Source organism: Myotis brandtii, unplaced genomic scaffold (genome assembly GCF_000412655.1).
Source record: "Myotis brandtii unplaced genomic scaffold, ASM41265v1 scaffold417, whole genome shotgun sequence".
In the NCBI taxonomy this organism is placed as follows: Eukaryota; Metazoa; Chordata; class Mammalia; order Chiroptera; family Vespertilionidae; genus Myotis; species Myotis brandtii.
The window spans coordinates 1101947-1128361 of NW_005366017.1; the positions used below are offsets into that span (position 1 = coordinate 1101947).

At 45.3% G+C, this 26415-nt stretch overlaps 1 protein-coding gene across 1 annotated transcript in view; it reads left to right on the forward strand.

Moving 5' to 3' along the window:
• Window positions 1-26415, forward strand: part of ANO2 (anoctamin 2, calcium activated chloride channel) — a 163529-nt gene that overhangs the window by 112084 nt on the left and 25030 nt on the right. The window contains exons 9-11 of the mRNA XM_014545687.1: window positions 151-206; window positions 1378-1419; window positions 7799-7863. Of these exons, the coding sequence (XP_014401173.1) occupies window positions 151-206; window positions 1378-1419; window positions 7799-7863 (163 nt within the window). The remainder of the gene's footprint in view (window positions 1-150; window positions 207-1377; window positions 1420-7798; window positions 7864-26415) is intronic.

Genomic DNA, 26415 nt, shown 5'->3' on the forward strand with positions numbered 1-26415 from the left:
AGAACTAAAGCTTGATAAAAACGCATGTAGATTGGGAGGCCACAGAGGAGGGTGCAGTGATTCTCAGCTGAGAGGTGGGTTAGGGCTTAATATGTGTCAAAAGAAACTCCTGCCCTAGAGTTATTATTTTCATCTTCCTTTCTTCCATAGGTATTAACTTTCTGATAGCAAACAATATCTATGAGGCAGCCTACCCTCTTCATGATGTAAGTACCATTTCTGTCGGCACACTCCCTGCAGGCCTAAAAAACTTGAAAACCACAGGCGATGCAGTGGGCGGATATATGCGAGGCAAGGCAGGAATGAATCATGACATTAAAATACTTTGGCTGATTCTGGGCAGCTCATGACTGACCATAAGCCCCAGTTTGATTTTTGCCAGTTGTCTGTCCAGTTATTTCCCCAAAGGCAGAATGAACTGGTTTTATTTGAGCTTTCCCTACACTCCCTGCCTTTGTTTTGGGGGAAAGTGTGAGAAGGCAGAGATGGCCTGCAAGTGGTCAAAGGGAGGAGATGTTGGAAGTGGGTGGATGGCAGTGGAAGGAAAGCCTATGGCTTGGATAATACACAACCTAGACCATCAGGTCCTTAAATAATTGAAAGTGATGTTTGTATATGATAGTTTTGTGTGGATGTGAAATTCCTCGTCCTTAATATGCAAATATATACTAAGTGTCATATTTTTATTTTATGTTAACATTTTTGAAGAAAATATCTCAAAATTATTTATACTATTGTTGGGTTAAGTAAAGAAAACAGATTGTAATCAAAGCTTTACTTGACTGGAAGTGATGTTATAAACATCCCATAATGCAATGCAATGACATTCTTCAAGTTGACTCATGAAGAACTTAACTGGCCCATGGATGAAATGCCCCCACAGATGCACTATTCATTTGGTTGGTGACTTCTTTAGCACCTGTCACAGAGTCTTGCCGAGGTGGGGATCCCTGAATGCCTGAAGGAATTTCCCAGATGACAGTCTTCTTCTTACTGACATCTTTATGATGGGCATATATGAGGTTAGGTTCAGTCAGTTATGGGCAGGGGTGAGCAGAACATGGTACTGGGTGATTTCATGTGATATGCCCATTTGCAGACACAAGCTGTGCCATTGCACCTGCTATGAGGAGGCACAGGCTGACCTCTGGAGCATCTGAGGGGAGTATCTGTCTGAGAAGTTGTGCATAGAAAATATTGCAAAGGTTGATGATTTAAGAAAGTGGAAGGAACATTAGTTCCTTACCATATCATGTTTTTGACCTTCCTCAAATGAGAATGAAAAAAATAGGATGATAGTAAAAAATAAAAAGAAAGTATTTTCTCTGTTATTAACAGTTCCATGGGCTTTATCTAGCACTTCTTTCCCTCCTACAGGGTGAATATGATAGTCCAGGGGATGACATGAATGACAGAAAGGTAAGCTGGCTTTATGCTGCACTGAATGCTTGAGCATGGAAGACCATGGATGGGTGTGGAACTAGATAGAAGTGTCCTAAATGTTTGATTTATCTGCTTATATATTTTTCAGCAGTCCTTCCACTGCTCCCTGCCCTCTAGCCACTTGGAAATGTGAGGGCCATTTCTGGTCATTGGCATGATTGTGTGTATGGGGGTTCTGCTGGTATGAAGTGCCTAATGGGCCAGCTAGGCTAACCCTCTCACACAAAAGCATTATCCCATTTCCTTATGACAAGAAGGCCTTAACTGAGAAACACTGGAAGTCCAAATTCCTTAATTTATAGATGGGGAAATGGATGCAGAGAAAGACTTTGCACCTTACCTGTGACAACACTGCCATAGTAAACAGAAACAGGGCTTGGGACACCTCTGACTCTTGAATCCTGCTAAAAAATTATTTTCCATGCCATTATCTTTTTTGGGGGTCATCTTTAAGTTCTCCTTCTTATCCTCTAGGCAGATAAGTGGGATATAGCCATTCCCAAATTTCAGATAAGAAATCTGAGGGAGAGGGATGCTCATTCACGCTGTGTATTCCAGCAGCTAGGAATTAGAGGTCATTTTTAATATAATTAGTTAGGGGAGGGAAAACTTCCCTTTGGAAGGATCTCTCCTATGCCAGTCACAGCTCCTGACTGGACAATTCTCTCCCCAGCCACTCACTTAGATCCCATTTCTTCTGCTTGTCAATACTCTGGGCATGTGGGTATGCCCCCTTCCCTGCCATGACTTGGTGGGCTAAGGATCACCCAGCCTCCTTAACTAGCCCATGAATGAAATGCCCCATCTGGCTGTCAAACCGCCACCCCCCCCCAATGCCATCCTCCCACACAGTTTTCCCCAGCCTTCAGCAACTCTGGTGAGCAGAGGAGGGTGGGCAGTAGGGGTGAAGAATTGAAGCCCAAGAAGTTACCCCCACCACAATGTTGTCTGGAAAATCATTCATCCCCCAAGTTGCATTTAGAGCAGCCTTCTTTTTATCCTGCCTATTAGTCCCTGTTATGAAGTGTTAAGTATTAAAAACATAAAAGGTCTTTTCCAGAAATACTGCTGTGATTGCTTACACATGTCCCTTCTCTGCCTGCCCAGGGAATCTGCTCTAGTATTTCGATGTCTTAACCTCATCTGTTTTCTATCTGATGCTAATAGTCTCGGTGTTTAATTTCCTGAAAAGTCCCGGATCAGATTTAAAGGAAAAGGAGGAAGCATTTCGCCCCACATCTCACCTCGCTCACCCCAATCATTTTTTTTGTCCTCCCACTCTCTAATTTCACATTCCTCCCCTTTAAAGAGTGATCACTACTGATGTCCACCTAGGAAACCTCCTGCTGGGTGGGTGGTGACCCAGTTTGTATAGGTAGAGCACTTTATAGGAACACTAGAGGCCTGGTGCATGAAATTCATACACAGGGGGGTGGGGGTCCTTCAGCCTGGACTGCACCCTCTCCAATCCGAGACCCCTCGGGGGATGTCCGACTGCCCTCTCACAATCCAGGACCACTGGCTCCTAACTGCTCACTTGCCTGCCTGCCTGATCGCCCCTAACCACTCTGCCTGTTGGCCTGATGCCCCTAACCACTCCCCTGCTGGCCTGATCACCCCCTAACTGCTTCCCTGCCGGCCTGATCACCCCCTAACTGCCTTCCCCTGTTGGCCTGATTGCCCCCTAACTGCCCTCCCCTGCCAGCCTGATCGCCTCTAACTGCCCTCTTCTGCCGGCCTGATCATCCCTAATCTCCTCTGCCTCGGCCCCCGTCACTGTGGCTTTGTCTGGAAGGACATCTGGAAGATGTCTGGTCTAATTAGCATATTACCCTTTTACTAGTATAGATTCCAGATCAGGATCACACAGCAATTCATGGGAGAAATCAGCCAGTCCTCTCTTATCTGTACAGAGGCAGAGAGAAGCAAATTATAGACTATCCAAAATATATGTACATTTGTCTTTGCAATGATATATTATTATTAACAACAAAACCTTTTAACAAAACATTTTCCTCCCAGGAAATGTTTTTCTTAGACCAATAGAATTATTCCTAGTGCATAACCCAACTGGTCCATTGGGTAGAATCTGGGAGGCAGGGAGAAACCCGCCAGGATGGAGAGGCATCCTGGTGCATAATTCCCAAAGTTTACATTAAAAGAATGCTCAGCGAAGGTGGGCCAGTGTCTTTGAAAGACAATAGGCTTTGTTCTTGTGGCTTTCCCTTGGGTTTGCTGGCAAGTCCTGGTGTCTTTGTTTTCCTCTGGGAAACAAAGGGTCATGTTAGGGAAGTACATGTTTTGGGGGAAAAGAGAAATCATGAGTGAGAGTGAAGCTTTTTTCTGTCCTTTTGGGTTGGGAAACATACCCTGCAAGGTGAGGAAACTGGTTCCAATGTCCAAAAACATTTGTCAAGTCAGGACTAAAACCTCAGTGTCAAAATTCCAGCCAGAGCCCTGTAGCCAGGTGGACACAGCTTCTTTTACATGGCGAGGGGAAATCTGACCATGGTTCTGGGTTCCTGCCTGTAGTTTCAGTGGTTTATGGTGGTGCCTAAAGGTAATCTAAAGAGGAAAAAGCCAACCCCTTGAATATGTGCAGTACATTTATTTGTTTTTATTACATTGTAATTGTCTATTTTCCATTGAGAGGGCTGCAGGAGGATTTTGGTTGAGGGCAAGGGAGAACCCTTGAATTTGGTGCTGGAGTACGTGGGGAAGTGTTGGAAGTTGCAATGTGGGATGGCCTCTCTGAGGATAACTTGCAAGGGCATCTCAAAATGCCCATCCTGCCAGTAGCTGGATGTTCTCCTTTACTCTTCCCTGCAATTTGTCCCTATTCCCATGATCTCCCCGAGGCCCAGGATTTCTGTAGGCAGATTCCAGGCAAGCCCAGAGGCCCCTGAGAATACAAACTCCTTCCATTCCAGCTGGCCTCAAGCAGTTGTGCAATCTCCATAGACTCAGCCACAGCTAGCACCTGGAGGCTCTCTCTCTAATCCTGGAGGTTAATTAAAAAGAGACTCCTCCCTCTGGAGCACAGGGTCTTCCCACCTTTCTAGAAAGCAGGACAGCAGGAAGAGGGAGCAGTATGGGTGTGGATGGTAGCCCCTGGCCACTAGCAACTACCTAATTCCACATTAGCCAGACCTGCCTGATTTTCTCAAGCATCCCATTGAAGTGACCATTAGCATCTTCTGAGGGCTGTCTGACCCCACTAGCTCCTGGTGGCTCCCACCCACTTACAGGGGGAACCCAAAGCACAGCACTGGAATGATTTTAAACCCTTGGTCCTGGATTTTCCGGCTTTTGGTAATGATTGTTTTCTCTAGTGGACAGTTATAAAGTGATTCACTAAAAGGTGTATAAAGAGAGTCAGTCTGTCTTTTTGATAAAAAACGTTACTTTTCTTGTTTCCACTTCATTTCTTAGTTTCACTTGAGGATTAATTTTCCAATTCTGCACAGCTCTCATTGTACTATTAAAGGAAAAGACCTAGATAGTTGAAGTGACTTGCCAAAAAATTCAAACACGTCATTGTAGGATCCAGGTATAGAATTCCATTCTCTCCCATTTAGGTCCACCCTGTCCCATGCATGCCTCTCAGTTGGCCACAGCTGGCATCTTTCTGCCTGTTGCAGATGCAGGCTGCTCTCTGAGGAGCTTGTGGCCTGAGAAGAGGCCACAAGTTTCAAACATCTTGCTGTGCTCTGGCATTGTGAATGGTTTTAACAGTTGGGTTCCTTTATAGTCTCAAGAAATACTTAAACCAACTGATCCACTGTCAAACATAATCCTTAGGGAGCCTGTGGGCCACTTGTATGGTGTGATCAATTAGATGGGGTGGCCTCTAGGGGAGCTGTTACTTCCTGCCTTAAAGGTTTGGGGTCAGACCGACATGCCTGGAATTTCACCCAGGGCCCCTGAAATAAGGCGCTGTCCACTGAGAAGGAGCTGCAGATCTTCCCTGATCTGCTTTCAGGCTTGGCCAATGGGTGTAGAGGACATGCTAGAGCTCTAAGAGAGGAAGCGAATTTGCCAAAAGCTTCATTAGGAAATTCAAGACTATGCAAGTTTAAAGGAATTATCTCAATTTACTGTGGTTGTCCTTCTGAACTTTCCTCACACCACTCTAATCCCCATGGCAGAGACCCCAAAGCATGCCACCCTTCACCCTGACTGGGACCCAGGACCCTGGAACCTGGGGTTTAGCATGGCCCACTTGGTCTCTAATTATGTGTGATTAAATGTTTGTGGAGGTAGGGAAGGGTCTATAGCTGTGGTCGGCAAACTGTGGCTCGCGAGCCACATGCGGCTCTTTGGCCCCTTGAGTGTGGCTGTTCCAAAAAAATACCACATGCGGGCACGCACGTACAGTGCGATTGAAACTTCGTGGCCCATGCGCAGAAGTTGGTATTTTGGGGAAGAGCCGTTATTTTGTGGAAGAGCCACACTCAAGGGGCCAAAGAGCCACATGTGGCTCGTGAGCCGCCGTTTGCCGAGCCGCAGTTTGTCGACCACTGATAGCATTCTCCACCCTCTCCCTACCTCCCCTGTAAGGATGTATGAAATGGCTTGTGTGAGCCACATGGGTGTCCAGGCCCCTGATTTGCTGCTCTGTAGCTCTAGCTCTTCTGCAGGGGCTGCCTAATGATCTGCTCCTCTGTATCCATCTAGCCTATTTGCATGGAACTCAAACAGCTCTCTTGGCTCATCCTCATCTGTATCCATAAACTATGGATACAGCTCTGTGCTTAGAGGGTACCACACTGATAAAGGGACTTTCTGGAGGTTTCTGATAGCAGGTCTGGGATCCAACAAGGGATAAGGCCTGTGAGCTTGGCTCTCAGTTTGGGCCTGAGCCAACTGGGCCATCTTGACTTCTTGGAGTATTTTTAGTCATTCCTTCCAGGGCTGTGACAGGTAAGTGTTCTCAGGCTCAGGTTTTGGCTGGACAGCTGACTTGGAGAGGAATTTGCTCTAGAGGGCAGAGCCCTTGAGGCAGGTAGTGATGTGCCACAGCCCTCAAGAGAGGACTTGCCTGCATTTCCTGACGCAGGCTGGCCTCCCTTTGGGCCACAAATGATGTCACTGTGACAACCAGGTGCTGGTGAGTCCAGAGTTTGCACTGGGGAGAGTGAATAAAAGCCCAGGCAGTAGAAATGCCCAAGATGAGGGGGAGAAGAAGATGTAAAAGTAACAGTAAGATTAGTGGGTGGCACCTGCCTAGAATGAGCATAGTCCAAGCTCATGAATTCAGATCTTCCTGTGCTCATTATTCACATTGCCACCCCTTTTTTTGTGTCTCGGTTTCCTACTTTGAACATGGTAGTGACTATGGGTGCAGTTTGTTCTATCCGGATCTGTGTAGTTTCTGGTTCTATTTTTTGGTTGTTGGGAGAGTTTCTGACAATAAAAGTCTATAGCCACTAAGTAGGAATGCCAATTCTTGTTGAAGTTTTCGTTTCATGTCTTTAAAGATACTTAGGTGAAAGAATGGCTTCCTGTAGGGTGTATGTTGAACTGGATATACAAAGTACCCAATAGGAGCAGCTTTTCCTTGACGGAATTCCAGGTGAATTTTGTGTGATGTATAAGGAGATATGATGTATAAGGAGAATAAAGAACATAACAAGGTAGTAACTGTGTTATAAGTCTGTCAATTCTAAACAATTAATTTGATTCTGTGCTAGTATCTGTTCAGCATGGCCAACTAGGTGATGTCTAGTGATGCTTTGTTACCAAATTACTTCATTTACCTGTGGCTGACTTGTGAAGCTTGCTGGCCAAGTATTTGACACTAAAATGTGGTTTGCCCTTGGGACTGATACACAAGTTTGTCCACATGCCAGTTCTGCTAAAGTTGCTGTGGAAACATCACAAGATGGATGGCCTGATATGTTTGGTGCATTATTTTCTCCCTTATCCTCTAGAATATGTTCCAGTGTCTGCACAATGCCTGGTATATAGTATATGTTCAATTAATACTTGTTAAGTGAGTGAATAAAAGAATGTCAGGGCTCATTTTGTTGGACTAAGCAAGACAAAGGAATAATGAAAGAAAGATTACGATGGCTAGGTGTAGCATTACCTTGGAGTGTGACAAAGGTCACCTTTATTTTCTGGGGAAGAAGTCAGCTTCTATAGCCTTCTGCCTTAGGACATCTCCCTTGTGGATGTCTCATGAGAACTGTCCTAGAAGCTGGACTTTGAAATTCAATTTTGACTTGCTAGTCATCCAAATGAAGCCATTGGGGTGGCTTTGGGGGTAGAATCTTGACTTCCTAGGTTAGACAAAGGTGAACAGTTGCTCCCCCCACCCCCTCTAATCTGTTTCCCTATTTTTCTTGTTTAGCTGCTGTATCAAGAATGGGCACGCTATGGAGTGTTTTATAAGTTTCAACCTATTGACCTCATCAGGTAAGACGTGGGAGGAAATTCTTGGGAAGACTCTAGAGATGCAAATCCTGAAATATATCTGTGAATCCCATTAGCTTCTGGAGACCATTGGTCAAGCAGAGAAATCTGCTTTGCTAAGTTGTATTATTTCCCTGCTGTGTTTTATGGATAGGGAAGCAGCTCAGGGACAGGGAGAAAAATGGAGGCTGCGTGAGCAACAGATAATGTAGATGGATGCACCATGACTTCCATCTTGAGGTCCTTCAGCACTATGGTCAGTCCCTGCCTGCTCTTTTGTGTGTGTGTGTGTGTGTGTGTGTGTGTGTGTGTGTAGGGGGAGGGGGGAACAAATGGAATTATACTTCTTATTATTGTCCTAAAGAAGGATCTTGTTGAAGCAGATCCTTGGGTTATGCCCAAGTAATCATGGTGTTGACCAAAAAAAGGGAAGACCTGGAATAAGCTGGCTGGCCTGAGAGGTAATATGGGCTTTTTATGGCTTCTCCAAATTAGAAGGGGGGAGAGACCGGGTCCTGGCATCACTTCCTTCAGCACTGCCCCTACAATGATGTCCTGTTACCTTGAGAATTTCCCCAGCTTCCATAGAACATTGGTGAAGAGTTCTTTTAAAGAACATATTAGAATGCAGTAAGTCTGACTAGCATAAAATGGGTTGAGGGTTCTAGAAATTCAGTGTGTTCTTAGAGTTCAGCCTCTTTCCCAGCTGGATTATTGGGAGACAACACCTTCAAATGGGAAAGCACTGGGATGAGTCTGGAGACTGGGTTCTCTTTCAGGCCCAGCCACTCCGGGCTCTATGTTGCTTTGGGCAAGTAATGCTGCTCTTTGGTCTTCAGGATCCTGGTTGCCCTAAAATGGGAGGCTGAACTGAGGGATCTGTGAGGAAATTTGATAGAGTATGCTTATTTGGAAAAGAGGACGCTCGGCCTAGGACTCTCGGCCTATTTGAAATAATGGACTCACTGCCACAGCGTCACTGTGGTTCTTCTAATGAACTAATTAATCAGCATGCAAACACAGAGAATGTTCCTGGCTGATTGCCCTGGGCTGGGACTCTAAAGGGGGCAGCAGCCAGAAGGATTGAGTCCAGAGGGAGAAATTCCAGCTGCTTCTTGGAAGAAGAAAGCAGCCTGGGGCCATAGTTTGGGCAGGTTCACTTCCCACACGGAGCTGTGAGGGCCTTTCCAGGGAACTGGGAGCTTGGCTGGACGTCTCTTGACAACAGGTGTTTGTTTCAGCTGAAGACTGTTAACCAAAGTGCTTGGGTCAGGAAGCAGGGCCACTGGGTGCCTGTGACCAAGGCTCCCTCCCCCAGCACCTCCCAGGCCCCGGCTGCCTTTCATGAGGCACGGGCCACCTAGACTGTTCTCTGGGCCACACCAAGGCTGCTTCCTCCATGCCTGGTGGGCTTTGATCTTCCTCTCTGCATCTCAAGTGGCCACCCACTCTGTCGCCTGTTTTCTCCAACTACTCATTTGTTTTTTTCAAAATATGATTAAAAAATAAAAATTCTCCTTACTAGCGAGCCCTATCTGTGCCCCTGAGACTTCAGGTGACTGGCCGCCAGCTAAGTGGGAAATGGCTCCAATATGCACTCAGTTTTGGCCACCAAAGCAGCCTCACCTGCAGGGGAAGAATTGCCTTTGGAGCAGAGCCCTGCTCTGGGGGCCTGGCGGTTCCTGAGCACAGAAAGCTCAAATGTGTCTAGACGGGGCACAATGCACCACAGAGCTGGAGGCTGGCCACTGCTCCTCACGGATCAGATGGCTGGGGAGCTCCCACAGTCCTGGGCTAGGCTAGCGGCTTGGCCAGAGGGAGGAAGGCTGCACCTCAGGCATCTCTCAGATACTGGCTGGAGGGAAGGGACACTGGGTAGTGTGTGTGGGGAGTTGTCTACCCTGTAATATAAGGAACTCTCTGACCTCCTGGGGCTGCTGGAAAGAGAGAGTGAGTGACAGTAGTAGGGAAAGGGGAGAAGGACAGGAGCATTAAGGGCAAAGGTGGGTAAGCAGAGACAGGAAAGCCAAGAAAAGGCAGCTGAAGGGCTTCTAAAGAGACAACTGGGGTGGAGGAGTGGGGAACAGCTACCCATACTCTGCAGGCACTACCCTAAACTCATGTCACACTTTCTTCCAAATGGCCCATTTCACTTTCTCTGATTCTGTCAAAGTCACCTTCTTCTTCCTCTTGTCTGCCCTCTTTCTGACACCACACCCCCGGTGCTTCCTCAGCATCATTTCTCTCTGCCTCCGCCACTTCTCCATCTTTCCTGCTACCACCTGTCAAAACTGCCTGTGGCTGCCTTCCTTGAGCCACTGTGGCCTCACACTGTGATGAGGCTGTTCCATTACTACTTCCTAATGTGAATTGTACCCTCTTGGTGCCTCACATAGAAATTGCACCCATATGGTCTGTGTTTAAAGATGGACAGAGGCAGGGAGTCTGATACAAGCTGAGTATAATTCAGACGAAAGTCTAGCAGAGCTATTTCCCACCTATTTCCTTGAGTACTCAGCTTCGTGTTTAGCATTGAGCTTCTGCTCTTCCTGAGAAACCCCAGTGTGCCCCTCGCCCCCATGCCAGTCCTTTGGAACATCCTAAAGCACTAAGAGCTCAGTGGGGGTGGGAGATCTGTTTACAATGTTTGAAGCCCTTCTTCTGCAGGTCTTCAAGCCTGAACTTGATATTTGGGGTTAAAGGCTCCTTTCCCAGGTGGTGAAAGTGGGCAGAGGGGAGGCAAGACACCTGCACCCCTGGCCCCTGCCTCCTCCTCTTGCACCTTCAGGCATGCCCAGCAGGCTGCACTGTGAGACTGCTGATGTGTCTCTCCAGCCCAACTGGGATTTACACCTTTGTTCTAGAAACCTCTGGTCCTGCAGGCCTGAGTGAGTGGAGTGTGTGTGTGTGTGTGTGTGTGTGTGTGTGTAAGAGTTGCCAGGAAAGTTCCCTAGGAAGGTATCCAGCAAGGACCCACTCCCAGTAGATTCTTCTGGGGACATCCAGCCAGCAGCACTTGTGCCCTGGCAGAAATGTGGTTTGTGATTAAGACAATGAGGGACAGGATGTCTTAGCTGGAGGGAAGCAACTTTTCCAGTTCTTTAGGAGCCGCATGAGGGGCCTTGCTGCCAGGGGAGTAGGTTTCTGCCTGCATTGCTCTGGGTTAACACCCCAATGTCCCAGGAAGGAAACAGCCTGGATTTCCTGGGGAATCTGGGGGTCAGGGGCCCTCTGGGTTTGTACAGATGTGATCCACTGTTCATCAGGAACATGACCTGTCTTTTCACTAGAATTAATGTCTGCTCACAGGCTGATTTTCTTAGCTTGGAAGTTTTGATATGGGTGAGACAAAACAGACTTTAAACATCTGAGTTTGATTTAGCTCCTAACTATACTTGCTGAAGTTTATGTACAAAATGTTTATTTTTAAGCATCTGCCACTGCATGAGGAAGAGAGGGGTTTACAAGCCTACTAGGCTCAAGGGATTGCCGCCCGTTAACTTGGGAAATTCACCAAGGAGGTTATTCATGGGCAGCACACTGAATCAGGAGAGGGCTCAGTGGCTGTCACTCACTCATTCCCATCTCTTTTAGGGATGCCCACTTCAAGAGTGAGGCTTCCTAAAAATCAGGCCGTGGGCATGAAACCTGTCCCTGGGGCAGCTCTGAAGTTCCCTTAGAAATTTTCTGGCATAAGCCCATCTGGTATGGCTCAGTGGTCGAGTGTTGACCCATGAACCAGGAGGTCACAGTTCGATTCCCTATCAGGGCACATGCCTGGGTTTCAGACTTGATCTCTAGTAGGGAACATGCAAGAGGCAGCTGATCGATGATTCTCTCTCATCATTGATGTTTCTATCCCTCTCTCCCTCTCCCTTCCTCTCTCTGAAATCAATAAAAACATATTTTTAAAAAAATGTTCTGGCTTGAAGCTTTGAGACATGAACACTTCCACAACAACCTGAGGGGTCATACCATCTCAAGAGCCTTTGGGCATCATCTGTGGAGAGCAAGAGTGATATGTGCCCCCCTCTTGGCACACATCTCTATCATTTTAGACTCCCATCCCTCTCCAGCCCTGCCCTTAGGGAGCCTGTCCAGGATTCTGGCATCACAAGAATTAGCTAGCCCTCCTCCTACTGCAAGGCAGATGTCCTTTTCCTTGCCAGAGTTCTCATCCACAAGAAGGCTGTGTGATTTGATCCATCCTTCTTGGTCAGTCTCTAGGCCCTACCCCCATCCAACCCCCCTAGGAGGAAGATAGGGAGCCACATTCTTTCTTAGGAGGCTTCTCAGCAGGCCAGGCTGGTTTAGGGGTGGGAATGGAGAGGAAACAATGTTAATCAACCTGTGATTAATTATTTCCTGAGCCCTGCTGCCTCCTCCTTGATCCTTCCTTGGGATTTATAAAGGCCATTCAGCCCAATGCAATAAATATTTACTGACACTTACGATGAGCAAAGTCTCTGTGCTCAGAAACATGGGTGGTGTAGCAATAAATAAGGTGAAGTTTGTGCCCTAAGGATCTAGCAGTTATGTAGGAAGACAGGCATGTGCAAGAGAGGATGAAGTGAGGGCTTTTAAGGATATGAGTATAAACATGATAGTACACGACAACAGAAGAAGAGTAATTGCTATTAGCAGAATAAGGGAAGACTTTCTGGAAGAGGTGGCACTTGAATTAGAGTGTTGCTTTCTGAAGGACTGAGGTTAAAGGCCCTGAATGTGTCTTCATTGCCAGCCTGGGCTGCCCTGTGTATGGATTTCTTGTTTAGCTTGATACTCATGGCCAGAAATCACACTGACCTTAAAGCCCAATCCTTCCTGCCTGTTGATTGGGAGTGGTAAGATAAAAAAACTTGATTTGCAAATCTCACCTGTATGAATTTCGTGCCAGCCTGATCCATGCACCTTGATTTGCCCTATAGGTTAGGAGAGAATCCAGGGTTGGAATCCAGGGTGAGGCTGGATCTAAGAGAGGAGGCTAAGGAAATGTGAAGTGGGGGACTAGCACACGTGGGGGGTATTTACACAGGCCTCAGCAGTTGAAGTATTGGACTTAGCTGGGAAGTATTTTCAGGCTGGAAGGAAATCTCTTATGGCTCTGAAGATTATTTTTCTTTTGTCTCTGAGAGTGTGGGAGCAGAATAGACAGAGAAAAGCAGATAGTAGCTGCTTCAGACCAGGCAGAAACAAGGATAACAGTGTTCTGGCCATTTGACAGATGAGAAAAATATGTCAGACTGGTTATTAAATCTAACTGTGAGGTAGCTCTATCCTACTCTTCTTCCTCTCTTGTGCCCCGCTGAGTATCACTCCCTTCCCATTTGCACCTTCCCGGAAGTTGTGGCCTGTGGCTGGTCAGTTGACTTAGACTAGGAATATGGTGCTCTTAGCTCCAGTCCAAGACTGCACCCAAAGGCCATCTAGGTCTTCTGGGCTGGGCCTCCGGAGCCTCAGAACAACTTTCTATAGATGGCGATTCTTGTTAGATCAAACTTTTAACCTTCCTTCCTGTAGTATCAGCCATATGGTACAGATGTTGGGGCCCAAGACCTCAGGTAGCTGCACATGTTCCCATGGCCTCCCAGAATTGCAAGGGTAGAGCAGGGAAGGAAAGAGTTACCTGGCTCACCAGCTCACTGCTTCCTTGACTACTTATGTCATGTCCTGTTTCCCAAGGAGGATCAGAAGCTGATATTAGTTTGAAAATACATGACAAGCCTTATATTTCATACCTCCTTGGCCCTTGTGTGCAATAAATTCTCAGTACCCAGTAACCCAGGGATCAAACCATAGCATCACAGAGGTGGGATGAACTTAGAGGTCAGCCAGCTCAGTGCCTGGCCCTGGAATGAAGGCATGAAGAGTTCCTCTCACTGCATATTTATTTAACCAATGCTCAGCCTCTGCTTGACTTGTCTTATAGTAGGGAGCGCCTTGCCTCACAGACAGCTTGTTTGTCTATTGGACATTTCTAGCCTTGACAAATAGTCATGGAGCCAGAACAAGAACTCTGCTGACTTCTTCCCTTTTGCTCCAGTTTTGCTCCTTGTAGCTCCAGGAACAAAAGTACCCTGTCATGTAGTTCTGTCCTTAAATTATTTGAAAATAGCAATTATATCAGTAACAGTCCTCAAATACCTAAGTGTTCTTTCCTCTACACAAAACACTCCTGGACCTGTCTGCATGTCCTCAATATGACAAGGGCTCTTCACACAACCTCATCGTCATGATCATCCTCTTCTGGACTCACTTGCCTGGGGAACTCAGAGCAGGGCCCTTCCACACACCTCACTTGTGTAGTTAAACCAACACAGATTTTGCAGTGACCATATGTCAGACACTGGGGGTATGAAACTGAATTAAGCATGACTCCATTTTCAAGGAGCTTAAGCTCAAAGTCAAATCTCCAAACTTGTTGATGACCACTGGGCTTTTCTGGGTTATGAAGGGACAAATTGATGGAGAAAATTTTCAAAAAAGTAACTGTGAGGCTGTAGAGAAACAGCATATGGAAAAGTCTATGGGGGGATTGAACCCCCCAAACTAGTCATCTAGAAATATCCATGCAGTACCCACAGACCCTGGAAATTCTCAGAATACATTTTAGGATCACACACTTAGGGATTTACCAAAACATGTCCAACTCAGGTCATCACGCTCAAAGAAGAACTCAGCCAGGATGGAAATATTTCAGGAAAGGAAAAGTATCGTCATTAAAGATTTGCAGAGACATCCATATGAAGACAAATGAGCTCCCTACTCCAGGAAGAAAATGGAGAAGGTGTGAGGCCAACACTTATTAAATTAAAAGATGGATAGAGTGACTGTGTATGTGTTTATCTGATCCTTGCCTGGGGACATTCCTTCAGACAGGGAGCAGTGAGTTGAGACTAGAACTCAGTTTTAGCTCTAGCTTTGTTTCTAGTTGATGTAATATTTGGACAAGCCATTCTCTCTTGAGCCTCAGTTTCCTCAGCTATGAAATAGGCATTATAATACGTGTCCTACCCACCCCATGATATTATTACAAGGATTATCATAAAGAGTTGCACAAATACTGTGGACACAGGCTTGGTTAAGTAATTATTTATCTGCTCCCTGGGGAGAAATTATAATATTCCCAAATATTGTATAATCACGAGACTGTTTTTTATTGTAAATCAATGCACTGTAACTACACACTTTACAGGCATGAACTCTTCACCTCCCAGTAGCCCTTGTAGCATGGGTATTCTTACCTCCATGTATGAACTCAGTGAGATGAGGTGCTTCCCAAAACCACAGAGCAGCTCATCTGGGATTCAAACCCAGGCCTGTCTGACTTCAGAAACTATGATTTTTCTCTTGTGACATGTGGCTGAAGGTGACACAGAGCTCCATCCAGTTGGATGTCAGGCGAACTGGGTGTCTAGTGTTAATCCCATTAATTAGCAGTCTGAGGGGAAACTGGTGTGATCTGCTGGTAGGGGGAGCTGACTGACCATAGTCAACCCCTGCTTCACCATAGGGTCATCATTGTGAACATTCCTCTGTGTTTAGTAGAGTGACATGTTACTCTCAGGGCCTGTTGAACTAGATAAAGTTGTTTGTGCCTCTGTTAAATGACCCAGAATTCCATGTTTTTAATTTTTCTTTTCTATTTTTCATAGCCTTTTATTTTTCTGACTTCTTCCATGTTGTCAGCTGTCACATCTTGCTTTTGTCAACTGAGTAGCTTCCTTCCTAGCCCCAATTTACTTCTTGGTCTCAGCTGCTGGGTTAGCAACGAGACACCCAAGCAGGTTAGCATTGTGCAGCAGGTAAAACTCTTCCACAGCCTGTCCTGGAGTCTGGCTCCTGTTAGGTGTGGGGTTTTGTGGAGGGTCTGCCTTTGCAGTGGAATTGTCTTATTTTTGCTTCCCAGTGAGAGTGAAGTGGTGTTTTTGAAGCTCAAGAGGCCTCAGAGAGGGGACCAGAGTGAAAATGATACAGCGGGTACCTTTGCTGTGAAGAGCTGCATTTTGTTCTCCTTACTTGCTTTGGGAAGTCATGAGAAACCCAGACTATCAAAGATTTTTCTTACAACAGAGCTCAGAATATGTTAACAACACAGAGTGGGTCCCTGCATCAAGGGTCTACTGTATGAAGAGCTTTGTCCTGGATATGGTGCCAAGGCTAAAAGAAGGAGGAAAACAGGACTATTGGAGAATAATGATGGGGCATACAGAACTTTTCTGATGGAGGTCACAGAGCTGTAAAGGAGCACCCAACAGGGAACTAATGCACAGAGCTATATGTAGAAGGGCTAGGTTACAGGGAAAGGTTTTGAAGGGGTTAACTACTGTATAGAGTATGGTTGGTGAGAGAAAAATGAGACTACGGGGTATGTGAGTTTTGAGTAGAAAGTAGAGATTTGAAGGAGAGAAAAAATATGGTTGAGGGGTTTGCAAGGTTCAGATTAGGCTGAGAAGAGAGCACCATGGCTCCAGGGAATGGTTGGAGGAGATATTTGAGACAGTGTGGGGTAGAAGTCCTAGACAAAGGGATCACGACAGTGGGAACAGAAGGAGAATCTGTGGCGTGGTTTCTCTGGAATTTAGGCAGGTGGCAAAACAGAGCTTGCTAGGGTTTGAGGACTTATGTACTCCAGCTGTGAGGTGAGAGTGGACACATCAGGATTCAGTTTTTCACTCATCCTTTCTCTTGGGAAACTTTGGGCAAGTCCCACAGTTCAGCCCCTATGGACCTGGTGCAGGGGGAGGCCCTGGGCAGAGAGACTTAGACTCTTTGTGTCTCCTCCACTAAACCTCTAAGCTGGTGATACAGGTGTGATCCTGTCTGTGGGAGTCAAGAACCTGAGATAGATCTGAGGGACTGATCTTGCCCTAGAAGGAGGGAGGGAACTAGCATGTGGATGAGGAGTTACCATGGACATGACCCAACTGTTTGATCCCATGAGCCACTGTTTCACTACGTGTGTCTGGAACCCCCGAGCTCCCCATTTCTGCTAATGATATTCCCTTGAGTGATGTTCTCCACCCACACCACATGGGTATGTAACCAACATAAACACAAAGCGTCTTAACACATTGAATAACATCGGCAGAGCACACGTTACAACAACAGCCGCAAGATAGCTAAATTTAATTAGCCCGGCACACCCAGGCTTTTTGCACAGGCACATGCCTCTGTTTTAGAAATGGAAAAGCACAGCATTCTGTGGGTCTTGAAGTCATAGACAAAGGCAAGAAAAAAACACAAAACTTCAAGATCCCTGCCTGGGAGACTGCTGTCCTCCAGTACCTTCTTGGGATTATCTCAAGGTATTCAAAGACATGGGTAATTGGGTAACTGCCAAGGATTGCTGTCTGCCCCTGGCAGAATGGTTGACTCAGTCATGGAGGGGTTGTGCTCAGCCTGAGTTACCCAGCCCATTGAAGGGACTCAGGAAATCCTCCTTGAGGGCTCAGGCCTCAGGGTTGTTGGCTTGGCCTCCTCAGTTTCTTTCACAGAATCTATTTCACTAAACACAGTCAGGAGAGGCAGAGAGGGGAGTGGAGGACTGATATTTTGAAATTTTTATTTGGGTGTTTTAGTCTGGAGATGGGTAAGGGCAATGGCTTAGTTTCCAGATGTTATCAATTCTAACAAAATGGCAGTATTTCTTTAGGTTGATATTCTGCCCAATCCTCAGCCTTTGGGCAGGAAGGCAAGCTGCTCAGTGGAGAGAAGTAAATCAGCCATAGACTGAGGGTGTCTCTTTGCCCCAATCAGGGGCATTCAACCCCCTAAAAGCCCCACCTGATGCCTCGTGTCATTTCCTTTTGCTGGAGTTCATTTTCTTTCACTTTTATTCATTCTCCATGCTTACCCCATGGTCTAGTGCCCCTTTGTTACATCCTGTGAAATCATATCCTTCTTTGGATATATTGGCCCTTCTCTGAAGATTTTACATTTATAGATGGTGAGGTTTGGCCCTCTAATGATCCAGCAGCCATCCAGAAGCGTTGTTATGGGGACAATGGGAAAGAATTCTATTCTTTCTCTGTCCTAGGTACTGTTTTAGGCACTGGTGTTAAAGTGATGAAAAAGATAGACATGGACTGATCTTGTGTGATAGGTAATTTATCATCTAACTTGGGACACTTTTTAGACGGAAAGTGAGTACTATTAATAATTATGCGAAGTGTACTGGTCAGCTGTTGTCACAAAAGGCTGCATAACAAACCACCCCAAAGTCAGCAGCTTATAACAATAGTTATTACATTTTCTTGCTCTTGTGTCTGTAAGTTGAGTGGAAAAACTCTACTTTAGGCTGAAGGTTGGCTAGGCTTGGCTCAAGGCTTCAGATTGTGTTCAGGTCTCCACAGCTCTTCTCACTCCCCTGAGGTCAGAAGCTATCCGGGCATGTTCTCGTTGTTAATCTCAAGAGCACAAGGAAAAGAATAGCAATACAGTGCCTCTCAAGTCATTACAGACATCACATCTACTAGTGTTTCATTGTCCAAAGTAGTCACATGCCAAGCACAAATACATGCTGCTGAAAAGTATATTCTTTCTTAAGGGGAGAGAAGTTAATATTTGCTAAACACCAATCTAACAACAGGTATAAACCAGGGTCATCCTACAAATAGCTGAACCTCATGAAGCTTATGATTTAGCAGGGAAGACAGATAATGTGTAGTCAATTGTAAGTGTGGCATGGGTTACAGTATGGGATGTGGGGTGTAATGAGAGTGCAGATCTAGTGCCATCCAACCTAGTTGGAGAAAGCTTCCATGAGGAAGTGACATTTGAACTAAGATTTGATACGTGAATGAAAGTCAAAATGAGCCAGGCAAAGATGAGTGAAATAATGACAATAGCTGACATTACTTGGTACGCCCTGTGTGCCAGGCACCATTAGAATCCTTTGCATTTGCTAACTCACAACAACCCTTTGAGGCAGATATTATTATCCTCATTTTACAGATGAGGAATTGAGACATGAAGAGGTTGATAAATCACATAAGGTCACACAGCTAGCAAGAGGTAAGATTTGAGCTTTTAGGTTCAGCCCTGGAGTTAATTCTCTTCACCACTGTGTGTATTGCCCCACTGCTGGAGGAGGGGGGTTGGGTGCTGGAGCATTAGGTCTGGAGGCATGATGGGACTAGGCTGGGGTGAAGCAGGGACCAGGTCCTGGAGAACTTTGGACTTTATCCAAGGAAAAGTACGTCTGGAAGGTTTGGCTTATTTGGGTGCATATGTATGGGCAGCATTGACATGATCTGTTGGCTTTTACTCTTAAAGGACTTGAGGCTTCTCTGTGCGAGGCACCAGAAAAGACCTGAGACTGTACATTTTGTGCCAAATAGTGTGGAGGGGCAAGGTAGGGAGTCTGGGGAGAAGAACCACTTTTCCTCTTAGATGTCCTCTGTCCTTCTGAGAGGACTTGTGTGCATTCTGGGTACTATGTCTCTGAGCCCAGAGTCTCTTTACTTATCCTCATTTCTACACATCCAAATTAACCCACAAGTCTCACTAGATTGTCATCAATGGGTGGGAACCATCTCTCCCTGTTCACCAGTGGCAGATGGCTTAGTGGGCAAGATGATGACAATCGCTAACATAACACTTTCCCCTTATACCCACCATGAAAAAGAATCACCATGTCCTTTGTGTGCACAATCTGGTTGAATCTTCATGGTGACCCTGTGAGGTCGGCCCAATCATTGCCCCCAGACCTAATGACATCATTTTCAAGATGAGGACACTGCAGCACAGAGTTGATAAGTCCTTGCTCAAAATCTCAGGCAGTATGACTCTCGAGTCAATTATCTTAACCACTTTGATACACTTTGAAGGAGGAAAACTGTGTTGGTGAGACACACAAGCTGCTTCCTAGAAGGGGATCAAGGCAGATGGTGGAGGTTAGTGGACAGATGTCATTAGACATTCAGATGGGATGGTGAAAGGACTCTAGAATCTTTCAGATTAAAACAGATCTGATTCCTTAAGCGGGTGTTGCCATAGATTATGGGAGCTTCAGGATTTTAGATCAGGGGGTCCTTGAAAGCCATCCCCTAATTGTATAAAAAAGGAACCAAAATCTTCTAACAGAACTAACAAGGCAGAGGGACAGAGGTATTATGTCTGAGGCCACTTCTAAATAAGGAATCATTAATAAGTGCTGCTCTAATCTGCTGACAGTGAGATGAGCTGGGAGGTAGGAGAATGTGTGGAATTAGAGAGAGAGAGAGAGAGAGAGAGAGAGAGAGAGAGATGATTCTCTGGGCAGGTTGACTTACCTGCTACCTTCCTCACCTAACAAGAAGAGGATTAGGCCAGGTGATCTATAATATCCCACCTAAGGTCAACTTTCTAGGCTCTCTAGGACAGAATCTCAAGCCTGAAGCCTGTCTGGAGGCAAGACCCAAGGTCTCACATGGAGGCAAGTTGAACTAGGGATTGGAAATCAGGAGTCTGGACCCCAATTCTGGACTTTGTCTATTGGACTCCCCACTACCTGGGACACCCTCATCCCACCCCACCCTCACATATTGGATTTTTTCCTCTCCCTCTTCCTAAACACCCCATCTCTGTTTTCTTATGCCTCTCTGGCTTTGATCACATCTGGAGCATTTTGTAGAGTTGATGAGTGTGTGTTTTCCTGTTGGGACACATGGTGTATATCAGAGGCACTTAAGGAGGTCTGGAGGAGTGGAAAAGTCTGCGTGGCATCTCAGGGGCTTCTGGCCTGGAGAGTGGATGGCAGCTGTATGGCAGGGGACCTGGCATGAGGGCCATGAGGGCCGCTGACTCTTGGGGAAGGCCCAGAGGCTCTGCCTGAGGACTCATGCTCCAAATGACTTGGAGTTGTCCCAGTGGTGTTGGTGCATGTTAAATATGTGAGTATGTTTGTGTGCACATGTGTATGTGTATGTGTGCCTATATATGTAAGAGGACTGGAAGGGTCCCTCTGCCTTGTTGCCATGGTGTGCTGTCCTCAGGGCTTTGGTCTCTGTGATAACTGGGACTCTTATTTGCACACCTGCACAGTAATATAAACCAATGGTGTGTCCCCTATATGTGGACAATGGGTGATGAATGTGACATGAAACAAAAAGGCAGAACAGTGCTCTGTCTGTAAATGGTGACAATAATTTTCAGTGAGCCAACCGGCAGTACCAGTGAACAGTGAGGATCAATGAGATACAAAGTGGGCTTCCTGTAGTGAATGAGCTGGGAAAAAGCCCAGCCCTGTGTCCCTTGATCAGAATTCTTTTTGCTGTCCATTACCCACCCCCTTTGGTGTTGGCTTTTAATCCTCAGAGACCTGGGCCTGGCAGAAAGGAATTGTCATGATTTTATGGGTGAAGATGCTTTTGGCAGGAAGAACAGTGGTGGTAGAAGCAGGCAGATTCTGTGAGAGGTATTCTGAGGGATTAAGGGCACATTTGCCCTACTTTTCTTTTCTTTCTCCTTTTTTATGGGTGTAGGGGTGGGGAATTGCCAAGCAACTCTGTTCACCATTCATTTGGAGTTTGACTTCTGACAAGGAGTTTCAGAGTTCATCATGGTTCCCCCCCCCACCACCCCCCGAGGCTGTCTCTTCAGTCCTTCCAACACCCTCCCAGGGCCTGAGGTATTTATCTCAGGCTTCGCAGCTATGTGCACCTTTTTCTAAATCTCTTTGGTCCCTGGGACTTTCTCCTTCTCCCTCTTCCAATAACCCTCAGGCTTTGTTCTTTTTTTCCCTGCCATTTCCTTTCTTTATCCATCCATCTCAGTTACCCTATATCTGTTTACTCCTAGTGACGTCTTTCAGACTTGGGGGCAAGTTACCCATCTGGGCCTGCTGAAGGTGATCTTGGAAAGTGATAGAAATATTTATAGGCCCAGGGTAGGAGTGGTGCTGGGGAATGCCACACAAAGTTCAGCCTGGAAGTTTGTTTATGCTCTTGGAACTCTAACAGAGAACAGCCCCATCTATCCATGGTTCAAATTAAATTGCAGATGCCCTTGAACTCAGGGTTAGGAACGTAAACAACTAGTGGGTCATAGACTTCAAGCAGCGAACAAACTTGGCAGGAGAGCGGCTTGGTGAGGGCTGGCAGGGGATGAATTTTCCAATTGATGTTTTTCCAGGAGGCTTCCTCAACTTTGTGGATTGCAGGCACCAGAGCACCTCTCTTGGCCAGCACATCTGGAGTGTGGCTCCTTGGTTGTGAGGCAGTTGTGAGAAGAGAGGAGAAATTTCCTAGTCTTTCTTCCACTTAACTTGTCTTGCTCTGGGAGGGGATTTAGAAGGAGGTGGGGAGCTGAGTGAATGGCCTGGGAATCACATGAGGATGTCTGACATTTAAATTCCTGCTGTGACACAGAGTCCCAGGATTCTGAGCCTGAGCCTGAGCTCAGGATGCTGTGATGAAGACTCAGCTTGCAGCCCCCCCAATGCCCCACCCTCATGCTTTGAGTTGCTCATTGATTCACTCCATAGTCAAGATACTTGATAATTCAACAAGCACCAATACTGTGGCAGGAACCAACCCAGGTAGTGATGATGAAAAAATCCTGCCACTCAAGGAGCTTGTAGTCAAGTTGGATAAAAGATAAATCGGCAAATACCTACCGATGGGTGATGATTACATGGACAAAATATGTGCAATGGGTTCTAGGAGGGACCAAAAAGAGGCTCCTGAATCAGTCATAGGAGAGTTCCTGGAAGACCAATGACTGAGCTAAGTTTTGACTAAAGACTTGGTGTCAGATGGTTGTAGGAGAAGGGAGTGGGCATTCCAGGCATGGAGAACAGCATGAATTAAGGCATGAGGTGGTGAACACAGCACAGTTATTAGGTTTTAAAGGAGCTGAGTATGGCTGGAATGAAGACTATATGTGAGGATAGGGTGGGACGGAAGGCAGAAAAGGTTGGCAGGCATTAGGTCATGAAGCCAGACTTAAATACTTAGCTCAAGTGATGTGGAAGGTTTTAAGTAGGAAGCTGGTAAAGTCAGACTTAAAGAATATTATTGGAAGGATAGAGAAATTTCCTCTAATTACTTTTCCCAGAAGTATGTCACAGCCAGGGCAAAGCAAGGCCTCGTGAAAATGGGGCATAGCCTGGGGTCTCCAGTGGAAAAGAGGGTGCTGTGGTGAGAGAAGAAGCAGAGCTTCTTGGGCTACTGAGTTGTCGCCCATGAGCAAAGTTTCTTCTGGGTCCTTGTAGACTGCCTATTAGACTTTAGAGAGGAAACTGAAGCTCAGGGAAGATTAGATGGGGAGCTGGGGCTTCTGAATGAAAGCCAAACAGGAGTAATAACCCACAGCTTTGCTTTAGGGTGGCCCTATCTTCTCCCATTTTCAACATTATCTGTTACCTGTGGGAATGAGTGGCAGTAGTATTCATGGGAACATTTATACAAAATCCACACAGATTGCAAATTCACCATCACCCTGGCTTTTTGCCACAATACTTTCTAAGAGCTGGATTTATTTGTTTGGGCTTCATCTCCTTCTATTCTCTGTTCCCCTGGGGACAGAGATCACAAGGAACAAAGGCAGCACTGATTGGCCAGCATCAGTCAAGGGGGCTGTATCATGGGGTTTAGTCACTAGTTCTGGGTCCTTGAGAATGGGAGGCACACTTACCATATTTTTCATGGGTACACATCTGGATAAAGTATTTACCTTGAAAGATAACAGAAAACTGAGATTCAAAATGTTCTTGACAAGAAGGAACCCTGAGCCAAAACCAACGAGGTGAAATTTAATAATGGTAAATGTAAAATCAGGTTAATAATAATAGCATAGGAAGAAGATAATTTGATTTGGCAGGCACTTGTGCGAGAGAGATGGGGCAGGGGGAGGGGGAGGTGAGTGGACCACAGCTAAACATGAGCTCTCAGGTTATTGCCAAACATGAACTTGTCTTACACTGAAGTAATGAACTCCTGGGGTACAGATTGTGGTTAATTATGGTGTCACCACCGCTGAGCAGTCAGTTTGCCATGGAAGCATGTGCTCAATTCTGGGTGCCCCATTTTAAGAGGTATGTTGACACTCAAGAAGATTCATTGATGTTACAAATTAGAAACCCAGGGAAGATTTCAGCCAATAGACATTTCTTTTAAACTTGGTCCAAAAGATGTATTAAAACATTAAATGTGAATATTTTCAATTGGAACATATGCTCTCTAGCTCCCCACAGCTTCCAACATTCCTTATTGTTTTATATCCAGCACTCACATGTCACTATGGCCTTTTCTCTACCCAACTGAACTTGTGACCGTTGAATTACAGCAATTCCAGCAGCACCAGACTCACCTGAGAAACCTTTTTAACACCATTTCCTACGTCCACAATGGCCATGATGGCATATCTGGTATAGGACTAACTTTTCTGCCATAAAAACTCTAAACTACTTAAAATATATGTAATAACTATTTTCAGACATTAGACAACAGTCAGGAAATCCCTGATAGAACAAGTGTAGCCGTATAGTTGCTCTGAACAGTACAAAATAAAATAGCTAGTCGGTAGTCTTAAACCTGACCGTATTTGGCAATTACATTAAGTATAAATATATAAATAGTTTAAACATCAAAATTGAGGTATAGCCCGGCCTGCGTGGCTCAGTGGTTGAGCATCAATCTATGAACCAGGAGGTCATGGTTCAATTCCCGGTTGGGGCACATGCCTGGGTTTCCAGCTCCATCCCCATTATGGGGCATGCAGGAGGCAGCCAATCAAGGATTCTCTCTCATCATTGGTGTTTTTATCTCTCTCTCCCTCTCCCTTCCTCTCTGAAATCAATAAAAAATTTTTTAAAAAATTGAGGTATAAATGGTTAGATTGGATAGAAAGCAATACCCAACTAAGTGATGCTGATTCGAAGCATACTTTAAATATAAAGGGACAAATAAGTTAAAAGTAAAAAGGTGCCCTGGCCAGTGTTGCTTAGTGTTTACAGTGTCAGCACACACACTGAAGGGTCTTGAATTCAATTCCCGGTTAAGGGAACTTACCTGGGTTGCAGGTTCAATCCCCTGCCCTGGTTGGGGTGCATGTGGAAGGCAACCAATTGATGTGTCTATCTCACATCGATGTTTCTCCCAGTCTCTTTCTCTCCCTCCTTCCCCCTTTCCACTCTCTCTAAAAGCAATGAAAAAATATATCCTCATGTGAGAATTAACAACAACAAAAAAATAAAAGGGTGAAAAGAAATGCACTATGTAAACACTAATCAGGAGAAAGCAGAAATGGCTCTATTAATATCAGATGGTAGATTTTAGGGCAAGAAATATGATCAGAAATATAGATGACATTTATATTGATAATGAGGCTAACTCATTAAGAAGATGTAACAATCCTATTTGGGATTGTGTGCATCTGATAACAGAGCTTTAGACTCTGGATACAGAGAGCAGACTGACAGCTGTCAGACGGGTTGGGGTTGGGGGCTGGCAGAGAAGGGTGAAGGGATTAAGCAAAGAAAAAACAACAACTCATGGACACAGACAACAGTATGGTGATTGCCAGAGGGAAGGGCGGGTGGGTGGAGGTAGAATAGAGTAAAGAGGGGATAGATAAATGGTGATGAAAGGAGACTTGACTTGAGGTGATAAACACACAATACAATATACAGATGATGTATAATAGAATGTACTACCTGAAACCTATGTAATTTTATTAACCAAGGTCACCCTAATAAATTCAGTTAAAAAATAAAATATATGGACTAAAAATAGACAAAAAAGAAAGGAGAAATAGACAAATTCACAATTATATTTGGTGATTTTAACTCTCTCAGTAATTGAGAGAACATACAGTCAATCAGTAGGGATGTGGTAGACTTGAACAACATTGTGAATAAACTTGTCCTAATTTGTATTTATAGAACACATAGCCAAACTGCAGCAGACACATTATTTTTATGTGCACATGGACCATTTACTGAGCTAGACCATATTCTAGCTCATAAAATAAGGTTCAGTGATTCTTAAGGATCAAGGTCATACGGCATATATTCTCAGACCACAGTGGAATTAAGCTAGAGATCATTAACAAAAAGAAAGGCTCATCTTCCCTCCTGCCCCTCCATTATGCAGGCCCACACCTCATTCATTTGTTGCAAGTTGCAAATTCTTTCTTGATAGACACTGTTAGCCTCTGAAGAAGTTTTGAAATGAGTGACATCTATTAAAAAATGTGGAAAAAGTAGTAGTTTATATGACCTGTTCAGGATGTCCCAGCTTTTATATTTTAATTATACTGTTCTTTCATATTTTTTGATCATCTCCTTGCATGAAAGATTCACTCCAGGCAAAAATCTCAATTCTAGAGACAGAATTTTGTCACCCTTACAGTCAATGTCAGGGAAACAGAATCCAGAGACTAAGCTAGACATGGGACTATTTAGGGGTTTAGCCTAAGGCATTATCCATAGGACATGGGGTATACACCTCCATGGATATTTATAAGCAAAGGAGTATGTCTGAAATATGTCAAGCCATTCTACATGATTTAAATTCTTCCAATTTCACCAAATGAGAGTCCTTTTCTAACATTTGTTATGCTTCTTAACAG